We start from the raw sequence: 17,985 nt of genomic DNA, 5'->3' as shown, positions 1-17,985 counted from the left end.
GAGCTGTGATGTCCTGATGTGGTCGTCCTGGGATGCCTGTTGTGAGTGGCCCAACAGCCCCAAGACAGGACCCTGAGCTCAGCCTCTCCTGTGTCCTGACTGTCCTTCCCTCTCCCTGCAGCTTGGCCACACTGAAGTTCAGAAGGAGAGCAGCCCTGAGCAGCCCATCTAGAACTTCTCGACATTGCTTCCTACGGTAGAATCTTCCTGTCCATAGAGATCTATGGTGGACCAATCTAGAGGTGGCCTCCAAGTGACACACCCAATCTGATGCTCTTCATTGCGTCCCATCATCTCTGGGGCCCCTAGGAATCAATTCACACCCACTGCCAACTCTTGACCTCCTCATCTCCTGCCCACCCCACATACTTCCTGGGAGCTGGGACCCCACAGCAGTTTCCTGAGACCCTGAGGGTGCTGAGGGGTGTGTGCCTGGTTCTCTAGACCCACTGACTCTGCAGCTGTGCACAGGTGGGCTGCACTCCCCCTGGCCCTGCCCCCTCTGCAGCAGCCTGTGCTCCACCCTCCCTCCTGGGGACTTACAGTCAGGACTTCTGCTTCCTGTGGACATAGATGGCAGAGACACTGACAGCCAGTAGGATCTTGAGGCCAAACAACAGGGCGATGAGGTGTGAAACTAGTGTAGACATCACTGTTCCTGAAAATCAAGGGACGAGAGGGGCTCTTAGAGGGCCTCCTAGGTGTCTCTTCCCAGAAAACTGCACTTGCCCCAGGTGAGGCTGTGGGGGCCCAACAGAGTTGTGAAACTTGAGCACACACACGCTGTCCTGGCTGCCAGAGTCAAGAGATTCCTCATTCCCACTCGCCCAGTCTCAGGTCCCAGGGTGTGCTACCTGAGCAAAGGTGGAAATGTGTGCTCCGTGCACACTGCCCACCCAGCCATGCTGGTTCCCTCCATGAGCCTCACCATCCTGCGCAGGGGACTTATCATCTCCTCCTGTAAGGAAACTGATTCTTGGGGAGTTTACGGAGGGTCACTGTTTAGTGGAATCCAAACCAGAGAAGTCCCCCCTCCCCTTTAGCCTTATATGGTTATTCCTGAATTCAAGTTCCTTAGACCCAGAGAGTGATCCAGTGTCTCTGGGCCATGAAAACAATTTTCAGTGGACATGCACACGGGATGGGAGCCATTCCATGGTGAGAGAGGAGAGCAAGCCTGCCTGCTCAGAACTGTGGGTGAGCTCAGTGACGCTGTGTCTCAGGACAGCATTCTAAGAGGCCTGCTAAGGAGGTGCAGGCTGCAATAACGAAATCACTGGCTGGGAAACAGTCTGGTGAATCAAGGAAAAGGTTCTCGTACTTGGGAGGGGCCTCAGTCTCCAAATAGCAGACCCCCCTCCAGTGCTGTGTCACCTGAAGTCTTTCTGTTGGACACACAAAGCCAGATCCTAGCTGGCAAGCAGACCTGTGGAGTCTTTGCATTTTTACCATTAGTCTTTTTTGCTTTTAAGATGATGCTAACAAAGATAGAAAAATTTTATAAAGAAAGAAATGCTTCCTTGTCCTTAAGAAGGAGAGGACACTTTGCCCTGGTGCCCTGCAAAAACAGCCTGTGCTCCAGACTGAGTGCTGCTCTGGGACTCCCCCTCAGTGGAGGACAGCTGCACTCCTGCCCCCTCCTCCCTCTAGAAGGCACCAGCATCAGAGCCTGCCTGAGCAGGGAGTGGAAGGCCCCGCCTCTCCCCTGAAAGCAGCTCTGGGGTTCCTCTGGCTTCTGTGGGGGCAGCTGAGTTGCTGCTTCTTCTCTCACTCAGGTGGGAGGGACCCTGATGTTGATCCTGAGAACATTCCAGAAAGCTCCCTCATCCCCTATGCCCATCACAGAGGGCACTTCCGAGGAAACCCAGCTCAAAGTAGAGTCTGGGAATTGGATTCTATAATGTGAGTTTGAACCTGGGACTCATCAGCTGGCTGGTGACATGACCCCAGTGCTGGGGGTCAGTGGCACCTGGGCAGGCACTGGCCTGTGTTGAAGTGCCCTTGTTCACTCCTTTACCAGAAGTGAACCTGTTGTCTAACCTCAGGAAGGGAATTCTTGGCATCTGGTGCTTGACCATGAATTGGGAAATGGCTGTTATTAGGCTCTGGCTTTGGAGGGCTGGTTCTGCACATCAGTTCTTTGGGAAGGACAATGAGAAGCTAAGTGTGAGGTGTATTGGAAATTCCAATATGGAATGGAGGCTGGACAGAGGTCCATAGGGTAAGGAGGAGGGAGAGGCCCTGAGGCAGGAGAACAGAGCAGCAGATGGGTGGAGAGACAAGAGGCAGGACAGTAAGACAGGACGGTCCCCTCCCTCTCCTTCTTGTTTAACGTCTGTTGAAAGATCCATGGAGAGATGGACCCAGGTCTTCACAGTGGAGACTCTTGGGGTGATTTCAGGGGACTGTAATGTATATTTTTAAACTTTTGAATTATTTTATAATGATTAGGAATACTACCTTTAGCACGAGAGAGAGAGAGAGAGAGAGAGAGAGAGAGAGAGAGAGAGAGAGAGAGAAAGACCCAGCTGACTGGAGTGGAGACTCCACCAGGGAGATATCTTTTTTGTTTTGGGTACCAGAGATTGAACCCAGGAGTATTTAATCCCTAAACCACATCTGCAGCCCTTTTAAATATTTAATTTAGAGGCAGGGTCTTGCTGAGTTCCTTAGGGCCTTGCTAATTTGCTGAGGTTGACTTGGAACTTGTGATCCTCTTGCCTCAGCCTCCTGAGCTGCTAGGATTAGATACCTCACCTGGCCAAGAGGTGTCTGTACCCTGCTTTTTCTGGGGACCTTGACATTTAGCCTATGGCTTCTGGAGGTGGCTGGCTGCCTGTCATGTACCACCTGGCAGGTGAGCCTATGTCACCGCTCTGGGCACATGAGTTCTCCAGGAACCCACTCATGTGGTCACAGGTCCCATCCTTGTTCTCTGGGATGGCTGAAGTGTGGACACATTTCCATTCTCTACCCAGGTCATTTGCAAGCTCTGGGGATAGAACTTCTTTGCCTGGCAGGTGATAGTCACCTGGTTCTGTTTCACTGTGTGTTTTTGGGTGACCTCCGCGGTGGAAAGAAAGAGAGGTGGAGGGGGAGGACAATTAGAATTGACAAGTGTCATGTGAAGAAGTGTCATGTGGCGGCTGCCAGGACAGGCCCATCCCCCCCCTTCCTCTTTAGTGTTCCTGTTTGAAGGCCCCATGAGATGTGTGCCCAACCCCACAGAGGAGACCCTCAGAGTGTGGGGAGCTGACTAAGACGCTGCTGTGTTCCCAGGCTCTGGGTACCCTGGGGGAAGGGGGGGTCACTGCTCTCATGTCACAACACACAGAGTCAAGATGAAGTTTAAAGCATTCGGTCAGCTAGGATGCAGGCCTCACCAGGGGTGTTGTCCAGGCCTTGCTCCCTGGGGCCAGCAGAGACCTTCAGGGTGTAGCTCCTGGTGGTGGCTGGCTGCCCATCGTGCTCCACCCGGCAGGTGAACGTCACGTCCTCCCTGTGCACAGAGGAGTTGACCAGCAGCCAGCTCATCAGGTTGAAGGTCCCGTCCTTGTTCTCTGAGCGGGTCGAGCCTGTTTCTGTCCTGGACACATTTCCATTCTCCACCCAGGTCAGCTGTAGGCTCCCGGGATAGAAGTGCTTCACCTGGCAGGTGACATTCACCTGGTTCCATGCCATAGTGGGCTGTGGGTTGACCTCCAGGGTGGGCGGAACTGAAACAGCACAGGGAGATGCTGTGTCCTTATGGGACAGACAGCTGAGCTCCTCCCAGCAGGGCAAAGGCCTCCCTTGGGACAGGGCCAGGCATGCAGAGGGGCTCAGACACTGGGGGTTTGCACGGGAGTGAGCACAATAGATGGAACCTCCCTGCATGTCAAGGCTCAGCTCTGGGAGGAGCTCAGTTGTGTTAGTTGCTGATGTTCAATGAAATGAAGCCACCAGCTCATGCTGGCCACAGGGCAGGAGTCCAACATGCATGGCAGGTGGCAGCACTGCTGGGAATTAGAGCCCAGGCCACTGAGGTCCTGGAGCAAAGGTCCCTGGGGAGCAGCGGGCTGGGTGGGCAGTGTGTGCTGAGGTGGGGAGCAGGGTCCTGTACCTCGGATGGTGTCAGACAAGTTGGCTGTCCCACGAAGAGGGCTCCCCCATAGGGTGATGTGGGCCACCTCACAGATGACTTGAGAGTGCACGTCCCCAGGGGTCAGGGTCACCAGGGCTGTGCTGGATACACTGTAGGACACACTTTCTCCTGTGGGGTGCACGCTGGTCTGGGTGTGCGAGAGCTCATTCCCATTTTCGAACCACTTGAGGGTGATGTTCTGGGGTGAGAAACCGTGGGACTCGCAGGTGAAGCTCACCGTCTGCCCAGGTGTGGCCCTGGTCACAGGACCTGATACCCTGGGGGGAGAAGGTCTGGCTGTGAAGGGGATTGACAGACAAGTCAGGTGATCAGGAGGCCACCTCTGACCACAGAGAGTGACACTGTGAAGACCCTTCCTAGACGTTGTCTTTGTTGTCTTTATTATTTGCTGTCCTGGGGTCATCCTCAGGTGCATGCTGAACGTCTGCGCTGTCACTGGGCTACATCTGTTATCAGGACCATGATGCACTTCAGAATCCTCCTATTAAAGCTCTCTGGGTGCTGTGCTCATCCCTGTTGGTGTCCCTACCCTCCCGAGTAGGCGAGCACAGTGTCCACCAGACGGTGAGGACCTGAAGCCCAGGAGCTGCTCCAGGGCTGAGGTCTTGCTTCGTCTCAGCACCAGGGCTCAGGGAGGAAATGGGGACCTGTCTCCCCCTCTCTTGACAACTGATTCCTCTGGCCTGCCCTGGAACGATTGGCACCCAGGGGAGCTATTAATAGAAACAAATGCAGGGGACAAATGGCACCAGGACACCACCATGAACACGGGAACAAGGCTGGGACTTGGCCCAGTGCCACATCAGTGAACTGGGAGTGTTGCAGGTCTCCTCTCAGGACACAGTGAGCACAGCTGGCCTTGGGACATTAGGGAGACGCTTCTGGGAACAAGCACATGCTGGACGTGTTGGCCCAAGTCTGTCGTCTCAGCAACTGGGGAGGCTGAGTGAAGTAGAAGGATTGTAAATTCAAGGCCAGCCTGGGACACTCAGCAAGAACTTGCCTTGAAATAAAATATAAAAAGGGTTGGGGGTGTAGTTCAGTGTAGAGTGCCATGATTTCAATCCTCAACCCAAAGTAAAAAAATAATACAAAACCAAAACAATCCCAGGTCCATCTTTTCCAGACTTATTCCATGCAGGGCTCGACCACAGGTGGTTATGAATTCACCTTGATTGTTCCTCTTTTGACAAACATGCCATGGGTCTCACCTGGGCCAGGACTTAATTTGAGAAGGAGAGGAGGAAGGATCCTTTTCTGAATCTGGGCTTCCCTGAGTCACTTTGCATTGAAGTCAGAGGTCACTGAGTGCAGAGGAAGCCGCAGGGCTAAGTTCATAACTGGTGGCTAATATAAGAGATGCAGACCAGGCCCCTGGGCAGGTCCTGAGGGCACTCAGGGGAGAGGATGAGCAGGCCATCTGCCTGTGGACAGGTCCTCAGACGGGTCCTTTTCTGTCTTCAGATTGTTCTTCACCACCCACCACCTTCTACAGCTGTCACCAGGCAGCAAGTATCAGGATCATTGGTATTAGAAATATTGACCTCACTGCCTGACACCTGTTACATACATCTGGAGGGTGTCACTGAAGGAGCGGAGTCACCCAGACCCCAGCAGCCTGGACGTCCCTACAGGGGTTAGAACTCTATCAGTAGCCACTCATAAAGGTCTGCTCAGCATCACGATGGCCTGAGCCCTCGGAGCCCCTCAGCTCCTCAATTCCCATATGCCTTGTGAGGGGGTCTGAGTGAGAGTCCTTTATGGGATAAAGTTCAGAGAGCGGGGTGCTGGTCAAGGGCACCAGGCTCAGGAGAAGGGAACATAGTAGACTCCTGTCATTCACAGGACCATTAATCTAACACCTGTTTTTTTTCCCCCTGATCCTCAGTGTCCCCTTCTGTAGAGAGTGATTAAAAACACCGTCCTGCCCGTGAAGTGTGAAGGCAAGGCACAGCACTGGCATGGGTGGTGTGGAGCAGGCAGGTGAAGGGTGCAGATGCCCCCCATTTACCAGCCATGGAGCCTGGACCACATAGCACAGCCTCCACAGGCCTCTGCCTCCCTGACCTGCAGAAGGGGTGACAGCAGGTCATGACATGAGCACCCAGTGCTGCTCCTGCTTCTCAGCTGTGGCCCCCAGGGTGGAGGGCGTGACCCCTGACCTCCTGTCCCACCCCAGGGAGGAGGAGGCAGCTGCACTCACCTCGCACAGACAACTCAGTGCCTGGTCCAGACTTATACTCCTTATCAACAGGGGTCGATTTCTGGAACTTCACACAGTAGTAGGTGCCGGCGTCTGCTGGGGTGACATTACTGATGCGGATGGAAAGGTCCGTGTTGTCCCTCTTTGTGGTATCTGAGAGATTTGTGACTCGGGGGAAGTGGCCAGTTAAGAAGTGGTAGATCAACTCCCGGCCTGGCCCTGCCCCCTTAAACCACTGGATGGGCCCCACGGGGAGCAGGGAAGTGACAGTGCAGTGCAGAGTGGCTGACTCTCCAGCAGCGACAGACACTGACTTCTCAGGCTGGATCACCTGCAGCTCCTGTGCAGCCGCTCCTGGGGGGAGACACAGGGTGGTCACTGCTCATCCTGGGGATCCCCTTGGGTTATCACATGGTATCAGCAAAGCCTGTCACTGACTGAGTGCCCACAGAGTGGCCTTGAGCTCAGCACAGGGCGTGTCCTCACACTGAGCCTCCCCTGGCTGCACCTCCACACTGTGGGACACCTGCCCCTGAGGCCCAGAGCCCTGAGCAAGGTGGAGGGAGGGGACTTGAGGGCTGAGCCCTCCCCTGAGCTCTCATGTGTCACCAACTGTTTGTTGTTCTTCCCTTTCTGACCACAAGGTCACTGCTACTTCATGGACCATGATACTGGGTGGGATCATGTAGCCCCCGAGACTCCTGAGTTTTGGGGGAGTGGGTACAGTTAGTGGGACATGCATTTGACTGTGAGAGTCTTTGGCTCAGCTTCCCTGTTTCACAGAGATTCCAGCTCATGATGGGGTCTCCTCTTTCAGCCTGGAGTGATCGTGGTGCATATAGCAATGAACGTGCAGCTCAATTATGAAATCAAACACTGCTTAAATTTGCTGGGCTGGGGTTCAGGATCCTGTACCCTGGATGGTGTCAGACAAGTTGGCAGTCCCATGAAGAGAAGCCCTCCCCTCTACAGGGTGACATGGGCTACCTTGCAGATGACCTGGGAGTGGACATTCCTGGGGCTAGGTCACCTGGGCTGTGCTAGACACACTGTAGGACACACTTTCTTCTGTGGGATCCATGCTGATCTGGACGTGTGAGAGCTCATTCCCATTTTGAACCAGTTCAAGGTGATGTTGCAGGGGGAGGAGCCATGGGACTTGCAGGTGGAACTCACCTTTTGCCCAGGTGTGGCTCTGGTCACAGGACCCAACACCATGTGGGGACAAGTTCTGGCTGTAAAGGGGAACTGACAGACAAATGAGATGATCAAGAGACCACCTTGGACCACAGCAATTGACACTCTGAAGACCCTTCCAAGATGTTATTATCGTTGGTATTATTATTTGCTGTGCTGGGGATTGACCCAGTGCATGCTAAGGACGTGCTCTGTCACTGGCTACACCAGAAATGACAAGACATGATTTTTAAATTCTCATAAAGCTCTCTGAGTGCTGTGCTTATCCTGTGGGGTGTCCCTACCCTCCTGTCTCTAAATGAGCACAGCTGTCCAGCCAGACAGTGCGGAACGTCAGCCCAGGTGCTGCTCCAGCCTGAGGTCAGAGCCTTCCTCTCAGCACCAGGGCATCACTACCAACCTGGGCCCAGGGAGGACCTCACAGCCCTGTCTCACTCTTTGTTAACAACTGTGTCCTGCTGGCCTGCTCTATAATTTAGGCCACTCGAGTAGTCATTTTTAGAAAAAATATAGGATACAAATGGCACAAGAACATCACCATGAATGTGGGAACCAGGCTCTCCATGCTGAGACGTGGCCCAGCACCTCATCTGTGGAGTGGGGTGGTTGGCAAATCTTCCCCAGGCCACACTGAGCACAGTTGGCTTTGGATCACACAGAGCTGCCCTTGGAATCTTAGCAAATGTAGGACGTGTTGCCCAGAGACTGGGGAGGCTGAGGCAGGAGGATTGCTATTTCAAGATCAGGCTGGGAAACTTAGCGAGAACCTTCCTGAAAATAAAACATAAAAAGGACTGAGGATGAAGCTCAGTATTAAAGCACCCCTGGGGTCTATTCTTAGAACCCAAACCAAAACAAACAAAACAGATCCAGGTCCCTCCTTCTCCCATCATTATTCTGTGCAGGGCTCATCCAAAGGTGGTTCTGAATTCACCCCAATTGTTCTTCTTTGCACAAATATGACATGGGCCTCACCTGGGCCAAGGCCTGATTTTGAGAGGGAGAGGATGAAGGGGTGCTTTTCTGAATCTGGGTCCTTAGACGGTCCCTTGGTGTCTCCAGATTGCTCATCACCACCCAGCACCTTCTACTGCGGTTGCCAGGCAGCAAATTTCATGAATGTTTGTATCAGCAAGTTTGTATCAGCAAGTCACTGCCTGACATGCTCCCGACACTTGGAGTGCACAATATGGAGGATGTCCCTGTAGAACTGGAGTCTCCCAGACTCCAAGCCTGGAAGGCCCTAGAGGGGTTAGGGACTCTACTCATTGGCCACTTATCAGGAGCTGACCAGCATCCTGATGCTGCCCTGAGCCCCTGGAGCCCCTCAGCTGTTGATAACCCCCTGCCTTGTGAGGGGTCCTTTGAGAGCCCATTATGGGACAAGGCTCAGAGAGGGAAGTGGTTGGCCAAGGGCCCCAGGCTGGGGGAGAGGGGATAGAGCAGACTCCTGTCATCCACACAGGAGGACAAGGTAACACCTGTTCTTTTTCTGCTGAGCCTCAGTGTCCCCTTCTATAGAGAGTTCTTAAAAGCACCATCTTGGAAGACTAGGGTGAAGGCAAGGGACGGTGCTGGAATGGAGTAGGTGCCCAATAAATGACATCTGTGGCTGCTATTGTCACCTTCTAACCCACACATTCATTGTTTAGCAACAAATGCAGTGGGGACCCCAGGAACAGTCTCATCCTGTTACTGCAGCTGCCAGGAGGATCCCAGTGAGAGGAGGAGCAGACACCACAGGATGACGGGGCTCCGCCTGTTTCCCTGCCCCCCCACCCTCCGCCAGGGACTGAGAGTCTACCAGGGCCTCAGGGTGCTCAGCAGGCGGCCACCACTGAGCTGCACCCCCGCCCTCTCCCTGTGTTCTTAAGAGTCCCCACAGGAAACAAGGTGGCAAAGTGCTTCTCACATCATGAACAGCATCACAGGGGTTTCATCCAGAGAAGCTGTTTCCATAAAGAGGGGCTCTGTGAAGGGACAAGGGACAGATGCCTGAGTGGCATTTTGGGTCATCATGGCAGGGAGGGCTGTGTGCTGAAGAGGCAGGACTCAGTGGCTCCAGCTCCTGTTCAGAGACAGACACATGTCAGATGTGGGCCCCAGGATGACACTGGATCTGAGTGGGCTCTGTAAGGAGACCCTGCCACAGGTCCTGGAGAGCTGAGCCCAGCACGTGCTGTCCTGAAGTGTCCACACCTGAGAGGGCTCCCACACTCTCCTTCATGGGGGACCAGCTTTACCTGAGGAAGTACCTCCAAACTTTTCCCTGGGCTTCAAGAAATCTAGCTCAGAGGTTTTCAGCCCTGGATGTGTTTTAGAGCCTTCTGGAGTAACTATTTTTAGTTATTTAGATGTCTAGATCCATGTCAGACATTTTAATGTAAAATTTCTAAGTGAATTCTGGGTCTGGCAGTTTTTGGCCTCAGTTTCCCACCTGATCCCTATGCGCAGCACCCGACCCCACCCACCACAAACAACAGAGCAGCTCTGTGTGTCCTGCTGGGGCATCTCCGCATGGAAGGAGATATGGCTGATCTTCAGGAGAGGTTTCCCACTCACTATGGCTTCAGGGTGTGAATGTGAGTGGCTTCCTGAACCTGTGGGAGATGGAGGTGGAGCAGAGATGCTGCTCCCTGCCCAGTGAGTCAGGTCAGGATCTGTATTGAGCCCCTCCTATGCCCTGGCCCCTCTGTGGGGACAGTGTCCAATCCCAGGACAGCAAGAAGCTTCTGCTGAAATCAGATCTGGGCTCTGTTCCCGATGCTGGTATTAACACTGAATGAAAGAGGCTGCCTGGACCTCCAGCTCTACAGGGTGGGCACAGGGGTGAAGCCCACAGTGTGCTGACCCTCTCAGTCTCATGACTTAGGAAGAGCATGCAGGGCTTTATGTAAGAGCCACACAGTGAGCACCTGTGCTTCCTGAACTGGGAACCCCGGTGTCACCCACATGGGGAACACTCCCTGGGTGAGTGACCCAGCTCTGCTCCTACCCTGCAGGCCTGGAGGACTGGTCCCTGAGACACAGGGATTTACAGGCAGACCCAGGAAAGGCCCTACATTAGCAGCTCCTCCACCAGGGATCCAGGTCTACAGGGAACCCGAGCCTGTTAGAATCCTCTCAGGGTGCTGTTCTCGACAAGGAAGGAAGGAAGGAAAGCATGCCCTGTCCCCTCCTTGCTCTGGAGGGCCCGGTCCTCAGAGAGGCACAGGAACAGTAGCCTGTGGGAGGAGAACTTTACCTGCTCTGCTCCCAGCCCTTTCCAGAGCAGCAGGCGCTCCCAGAAGGAGACCAATGGTCCTTACTGTTCATCCTGGGGATCCTCTTGGTTTATCACGTGGTATCAGCAAAGCCTGTCACTGACTGAGTGCCCACAGAGTGGCCTTGAGCTCAGCACAGGGCATGTGTCCTCACACTGAGCCTCCCCTGGCCTGCACCTCCACACTGTGAGACACCTGCTCCGAGGCCCAGAGCCCTGAGCAAGGTGGAGGGAGGGGACTTAAGGGCCTGAACCCTCCCCTGAGCTCTCATGTGTCACCAACTGTTTGTTGATCTTCCCTTTCTGACCATAAGGTCACTGGCAAATCATAGACCAGCACCTGGGGTGGGGTCATGTGGCTCTTGAGACTCCTGAGTTGTGGGGAAGGTGGTGGGTACAGTTAGTAGAGCATGCATTTGACTGTGAGTCTCTGGCTCAGCTTCCCTGTTCCACAGAGATGCCCAAGGTCATGATGGAGTGATCATGTTACATACAACAATGAATGTACAGCTCAAGTGAGAAATGTTGGCATTGCTTAAGCCCTTAGCATACCTTCCCCACAGTATAATCACATTGTGGAAGTTTTCTAATGATGCTTTGAAAAATTCCTGCAAACCGCATTCCTAAAACAACAGAAATCTATCATGTCATCATTGTGAACATCAGAAGCCCAAGTTTGCTACACTAAGCATCTACTCAGGGGTTGTGAGAGCTGATTCATTATGAGGCTCTGTTCCTAGCTCTCCACATTCCAGGGGCTACCTGAGCTGCATCCCCTTGTTTCCCATCTTCTTGTTCCTCCACCTTCTTGCCTTCCCCATCCCATGCTCATCCCTCCTAAGGCTCTCTCATCAGGACCCTAGTGACCTATTGGGCCCAACTTGAGAAGAGACCAGCAATTTGTTGTCTCAAACATGCTTGAAGAAAAATATGGACAGAGTAGAAAAGGAAATCTGGAATATGAACAGCAAATTGAGAACATCAACAAAGAGACAGAAAGTGTAAAGAAGAACCAAAGGAGAGAAATTTTGTAGTTGGCAAGCTCCAATAACTCAGAAGTGCCCTACAGATTCCACCACAGACTTGAACAGGCAGTTAAAAAAAAATCACAAAATGTGGGGTAGGAACCATAGACATTGCTGACTCTGCAATTCAGAAAAGAAAAAGGGAATCTTAAAAAGAACCTAATGTCTATTCAGGCTATCAGCAAAGTGCACTGACACACATATGAGAACCCCAACAGAGACAAGAAAGAAAAAAAAGGGCAACAGTTTATTTGAAAAAGAAATGTCTTCCACACTCTTGAATGTAATCAAGTATACGAGTATACTAGTCCTCGGTACTGAACAAACTCCAGGTACCATCAACTCGAGGACCCACACTGAGGCACATTGGAAACCAATCTGCCAAAGCTAAAGTAAAAGAATATTGAAGCAGAAAGAGAGGCCTGTCCTCCACATACAGGGTTCCTCCTAAGGTTTGTATCAAGTTCTTAATGATGGGAACCAGAGGCAGCAAGATGATGTGTCTTAAGTGTTGGAAAAATAAAAGGTACCAAGAACTTTCTACCTGGCATAACTGTCCTTCAACATGAATGAGAAATTAAGATATTCCCATATAACCAAAAATTGAGGTGGTCACTACTTCTAGAAACATCCTGCAAGAAATTCTAAAGGGAGGCCTTTGGATTGAAATGAAAGGATGCTGGATAATAAGGCCAAGATGTACCACAAAATAAAGATCTGTCATATCATGAATATTTTAAGCTTCCTGATGTCCCATCATTCCCCCACACAGATGTGAACACTCCTTCTGGCAACAGGTATGTCATTGCAATATGCTATTCTCAGCCACGAGTTACCTTGCTGCTCTCCCTGGACTGGGATCTAGTGGCATTCACACACCTGTGAAATCCCTCACAATGTTGACTTGGGTGCTCTGCAGGGACCCCAACAAGGCACTTGTCCAGGGTTCTCTCTAGGAGCTGTGTTCCTGGTAAATCCTTGATTCTTGTGCCTCTCCAGGTGCAGTTCCCACAGCTCTGTTGACATGGTCCTTAGGTAGCTCATCAGTGGGATTAACTCTCCCATTGACAACACAGTGGCGTTGAGGGAGGGAGGTTCTAATGTCAAAGTCCCTGGGGCATGGCCTCTGACTGCTCATGTCTCACTACCTGGCTGTCTTCAATGGCTCCACCATGTTGCTCAGCTCTCTGGCCTGCTGGCTGGTTTGTATAGCTCTCTGAAAACTCTCCACCTTACAGGGATGCTCCTATCCCAACTCCAAGAATGTCCAGTGAGATACCAGCTCCTAGCCGTGACCCCAGCTGCAGAATAATCCTACCATTGGAATCTGGAAAACCACATCATGTGAATTGGCTCTTTACCAGTGCACTGGTGTAGGAATGTGATTTGAGGAATCTGCTGGTGGGTGTGTAGGTCCACGAAGTGCTAGTGTCCACTGCTGAGTGCTAGTGTGAGAGTCAAGGGAAGAGGGCTACACTACAGCTAGATGTGCCTGTCCACAGTGTCCAGCATGTGGTGAGTGGCGTTAGGAAAGGTAATTCATTCTGTTCCCCTTTGACTTCACATGGTCCCCCTCCCAACAACAGTCCTCCATGACACCCCCTAAATGTCCATGCTGCTCTGTGGGCAGCTCCTTTTCTGCTGCATCCTTGGAGGTGCTGATCTCCACCTCCCACCCACCCGTGGCTGCCATCACAGGTGATGGGTGGCTCCTGGTACAAGGAGAACAGGGGAAGGAGCATTTTGAGCCCTCTCTCTTTCAGGTGCCCAAAGAAGTAATTTGAGGTTATAAATCTCCCTGAGCAATGTGCTTGGACTTTGAAGTGCTGCTGCCATTCACAGGCTAATAAAGAATTTAAAAGACACTTGAGACCACTACTGCTCCTCTGGATGACGACCCTGCCCCTCTGGGTTAGTCAACTTTGTATTGCTGCAATGAAATACCTGACAAGAACAACTTAGCACAGGACAGATTATTTTGGGCTCATAGTCTTAGAGGTCAGTCCTTTGTCAACTGGCATAAAGGCAGGACATCCATAACATGAGGGCATGTGGTGGACAGCTCCTTAGTCCATGGCAATCAGAGCCAGGAAGAAGAAGAAGGAGAAGGAGAAGGAGAAGAGGAAGAGAATGAAGAATAAGAAGAATAAGAGGAGGTAGAGGAGGAGGAAGAGGAGAAGGAGGGGGACGAGGGGACAGGGAAGAATAGAGAGAAAGGTGGTGTAGGTGGGAAGAGCAAATGCATATGGAAACCCATGGACAAAATACAGTCCTCAGGGACAAATCCCAGGGACCTCCACACTTGCCTATATGACCACCACATTGGAATTCCAACACACTCCTGTCAGATGGCAATCATCAAGAATATAAACTACAGATGGTGGTGAGGATGGGGAAAAAGGAACCCTTACTCAGTGTTAGTGAAAATGCCAGTTACTAAACCACTATGGAAATCAGTGTGGAGCATCCTCAAGAAACTAAAAACGGAACTACTGTATGATCAACTCGACCACTGCTTGGTATTTATCTTAAAGAATTAAAGTTAGAGGCTGGGGCTGTAGAGAACTGTAGAGACACATGCTTACCTACTGTTATGGTTTAGACATGAGGAGTTGCTCAAAAGCTCATGTGAGACAATGTAAGAAAGTTTAGAGGTGAAATGATTGGGTTATGAGAGCCTTAACTTAATCAGCATCTTAATCCCCTAAAAGGGATTAACTCAGGGTGACTGCAGTCAGGTATGGTGTGGGTGGAGGAGGGGGACCATAGGGGCATGCCTTTGGGGTCTATATGTGGTCAGTGAATGCAGGTTTATCTTTTTATGCTTCTTGGTGGCCAGACCTGCTTTCCTCTGCCACATACGTCTGGTTTGATGTTGTGCCTCAACTCCATGTGCCCCAAGGAAAGCCTCCATGGGCTGAGACCTCTGAAATTGTGAGCCTCCAATTTAATCTCTTTTCCTCCTCGAATTATTCTTGTCATGTCTTTGGGTCACAGTGGAAAAAAAGATGACTAAGACACCCATGTTTGTCACAGCACAGCTCATAATAACCAAGTCATGGAGTCACCTCAGTGTCCTTCAACAGATGAACGGATAAACAATACGTGCTCTATTTACACAATGGAGTTTTATTCAACCATAAGGAAGGATGAACTTATGTCATTTTCAGGAAAATAAAAATTAAAAACACCAGACACCCCTGTTATTTCCTTCAACCAGAGCAAAAGTAAATTCCGCTTGGAGTCTCTCGAACACTTAAAATGACCATAAGCTGCTTCATGGCTTTAGAAGCAAACTTCTTCCCCTCATGCTCTTGTCTACGTATTATTGAAGCAGCAGATGTCTCCTGGTGATCTCCTGGCTCTCAAGGACTTGGAGGCTCTGGGAACAAAGATCACCTGAATTTCTCCCCACAACTACCAAAGAATCATCAGGACAGGAGAGAGCCAAGCCTAGATCTTGGTGTGTCCACCTGCAGGATGGTGTGGCTTCCCGTGCTTGGCTCCTTACACGAAGCTTAGGTATCAAAGGGTGTCACCTCCCACGAGGCCCCTTGATACCTGGAGCCTTAAGAATTAACCTAGTGGACGTAATGGAAACCCGTGGACTGTAGGAATGGCACAGCCGCCCGTCATACATCTGGAACTCAGTGGGATATGGCTGCTTTAACCAGAGCCTCCCTCTAAAGCTAGGGAACCATGAAAGACACAACTTGCCACAGCCCAGGCAGTCTCCTGAGCTCAGGGCAATTCACCTCTCTGCTCCACACCTGGAGGTGGCTCCCATTTCAATCAGAGTGAGAGGAACTCCCTTGAACACAGCAGGGACATCTGCTCTCACACCCTGTGACATGGGGTTTCTCTATCAGGAAGCCCTTCTGCCAGAAATCCTCAGGGCTGTTCCTGCCCCTCCTCTAAATCTCTGCTCAAATTCCGCTTCTCAGTGATGCCCGCCCAGACCACCCCATTTGCGGTATCTCGCTCCCACAGTTTCTCCAGTTCCCTTATTCAGCTGACTGATTTCACTTCTCATAGATCACCGTTTGGTATGTTACACGATTTACCTATTTGTTGTGTATTAATCATGACTATTGTCCTCAGAGTGACCTTGGTTACACAGGGCGATTACTTTTTCTCTTTTGTGCCCAATGCATTTCAAGTTCCTGTAATAGTTCCTGGCACATAGTAGGTGTCCAATCAATGTGTGCTTCATGTGGGAATTGCTCAGTGTAATCCTCCCTGCATTGCAGAAGTCTATTTGAAGTGGATACATTTTGTAGAAATTGCCACAAGTTGAGTTTCCCACAGAGAATATTTAGCAAAACAAGAACCATTTGCCAAATATAGGCAGGAAGTAGAAGAGCCCAGGAGAATAAAAACACAAACCCTCTTCCCCTCACTCCACCATCCTCTACACCCATTGGCAGAAACTGCAGAAAACTCATAAATCAGCCAACTTGTGCCTCATTTACTAATTTCACATACCTCTTAAGATGAAAATGCACCTTTCTTTTTGCTTTCAAAAAAAAATACTAAGATGGAATCAATATAAAATTCCTGTGAGGTCTCTAGACCCCTCATGATGACCGTAAAATGCCCCAGGGCTTCAGAAGCAACAATCTGCCCCCTGCCCCATGGTCTTGTACTATATGCCATTAAAACAATGTCTGGCCACATGTAGGCTCAGGGCCACAGAGTTTGAGAAGATGGTGGGTGAACCATCTTCAGAGCTCCAGATCAGAGCATCTGCATTCAAATAACACCCCTAACACTACCATTGAGTGACCCTGGAGCTCCTGGTGCTTCTCTTTCTCAGCTGTAAATTGGGGTGACCAGAGTGCCTGCCGTGGGCATCATGATCACATGAGAGCTGTAGAGCATTTCAATGGAGTGTGGCCCATGGTGAGTGTTCAAGGAATTGAAAGTCATTACTCAGTAGATTTCCTGAGGCCCAGAGCCTTCCCCTGGCCCCCTATGATGTAGATAAGGGTAAGAACGTCGTCACAGCCTGTGTCAGTCATCTTTTCATTACTGTAAGTAATACCTGAGACAAATCCACTTATGAAGAGAAAAGTATGATGAGCTCACAGTTTTAGAGGTTTTAGTTCAGCATTGATTGGCCCCATGGCTATTGGGCCTGTGGGAGGCAGCAAATCAATGGAGGGGAAGGTATGATGGGACAGAGCCATGTACCTCTTGGCCAGACTATGAGAGAGAGAGAGAGAGAGAGAGAGAGAGAGAGAGAGAGAGAGAGAGAGAGAGAGAGAGAGAGAGAGAGAGAAGGGAGACATTGCTCCCTGCATGGCTTTAGTCGGGTCGCCTCACCTCTTGGGGTGTCAGGAGTTATTAGAACTTAACATTGATCCTCTGGAAAGGTACTGTGAGCTGAATAGTATAATATGAGGTCTTTCTTGTCAGCTGTTTGAAGCATCAGCTGATGTGATGTCTCTAGTCCCATCTTCAGAAGACACGTCCACAGAGACAGTGCTCAGGACCCTTGGTCTGGGCTCCAGAGAATGCCCTGTCCTTGCCATGATAACAGAGCGTGTGTTTGTCCTGAGTCCCTGGGAGTCCACGGGCAGAGCTGACCCAGGGACAAGGACAGAGGACTCTCCCCAGACAGTGCTCACTCACCTGTGAGTCCCAGCAGGAGGGTCAGCAGCAGGACAGGACAGGGACACTGGATCTTGGAGGCAGGTGCAGACATGGTGGAGCCCTGAGGAGACTGCTCTGTCCCAGGGTCTGTGCTGGGGAGATGCCTGCTCTGCTCTCTGGAGAGAACTGACACTCTGCCTCCCTAGTTGCAAGAGGAAGTGACAGTGACAGAGTGGCAGGCAATTTGCTTCAAGATTGTGAAATAGAAACCAGGAGCACAGGCAGCAAAGGTTAAGGTCTCTCATGCTGCATTTTCAGAAGAAATTGGACAGGCCTCGAGGAACAAGGCCTCCCTAGGCCTGTGCTGGTCCACTAGGCCCCTCGTGGATTCCTGGGCCTTAGTGATGGTCTTTGGGAGTTTCGGGACAGGCAGGACGTTCCCCAGACTCCTCACCCTGAGACCCTGGTGTGGCTGGCTGGTGGCCTCACTCTGCAGCAGCCTCACTAAGTGCTACTCAGCAGAGGGAGGAGGAGGGGTCCTGGGGCCTGCTCAGTGTGG

At 51.4% G+C, this 17,985-nt stretch overlaps 1 protein-coding gene across 1 annotated transcript; it reads right to left on the bottom strand.

The window, feature by feature from the left end:
• Positions 1–545: 545 nt before the first annotated feature.
• Positions 546–17,538, bottom strand: LOC101974448 (signal-regulatory protein beta-1). Its single transcript, XM_078049076.1, has 5 exons — positions 17,466–17,538; positions 6,348–6,701; positions 4,103–4,420; positions 3,384–3,716; positions 546–658 (listed from the first exon to the last, which is right to left on the bottom strand). The coding sequence occupies exons 1-5, from the start codon at positions 17,536–17,538 to the stop codon at positions 546–548; spliced, it is 1,191 nt and encodes a 396-aa protein (XP_077905202.1).
• Positions 17,539–17,985: the final 447 nt, after the last annotated feature.

Source organism: Ictidomys tridecemlineatus, chromosome 5 (genome assembly GCF_052094955.1).
Source record: "Ictidomys tridecemlineatus isolate mIctTri1 chromosome 5, mIctTri1.hap1, whole genome shotgun sequence".
In the NCBI taxonomy this organism is placed as follows: domain Eukaryota; kingdom Metazoa; phylum Chordata; class Mammalia; order Rodentia; family Sciuridae; genus Ictidomys; species Ictidomys tridecemlineatus.
Note: the sequence above shows the minus strand (reverse complement) of the source record. Positions and strands in the feature narration are given on the sequence as shown.

Excerpts from the sequence above, each read along its gene's own strand:
- LOC101974448 (XM_078049076.1), bottom strand. The coding sequence starts at position 17,538 with ATGTCTGCACCTGCCTCCAAGATCCAGTGTCCCTGTCCTGTCCTGCTG. Across the intron at positions 6,702-17,465 it reads CCTCCTGCTGGGACTCACAG|GAGCGGCTGCACAGGAGCTG; the intron begins GTGAGTGAGCAC and ends GTCTCCCCCCAG. Across the intron at positions 3,717-4,102 it reads CTTGTCTGACACCATCCGAG|TTCCGCCCACCCTGGAGGTC; the intron begins GTACAGGACCCT and ends GTGCTGTTTCAG.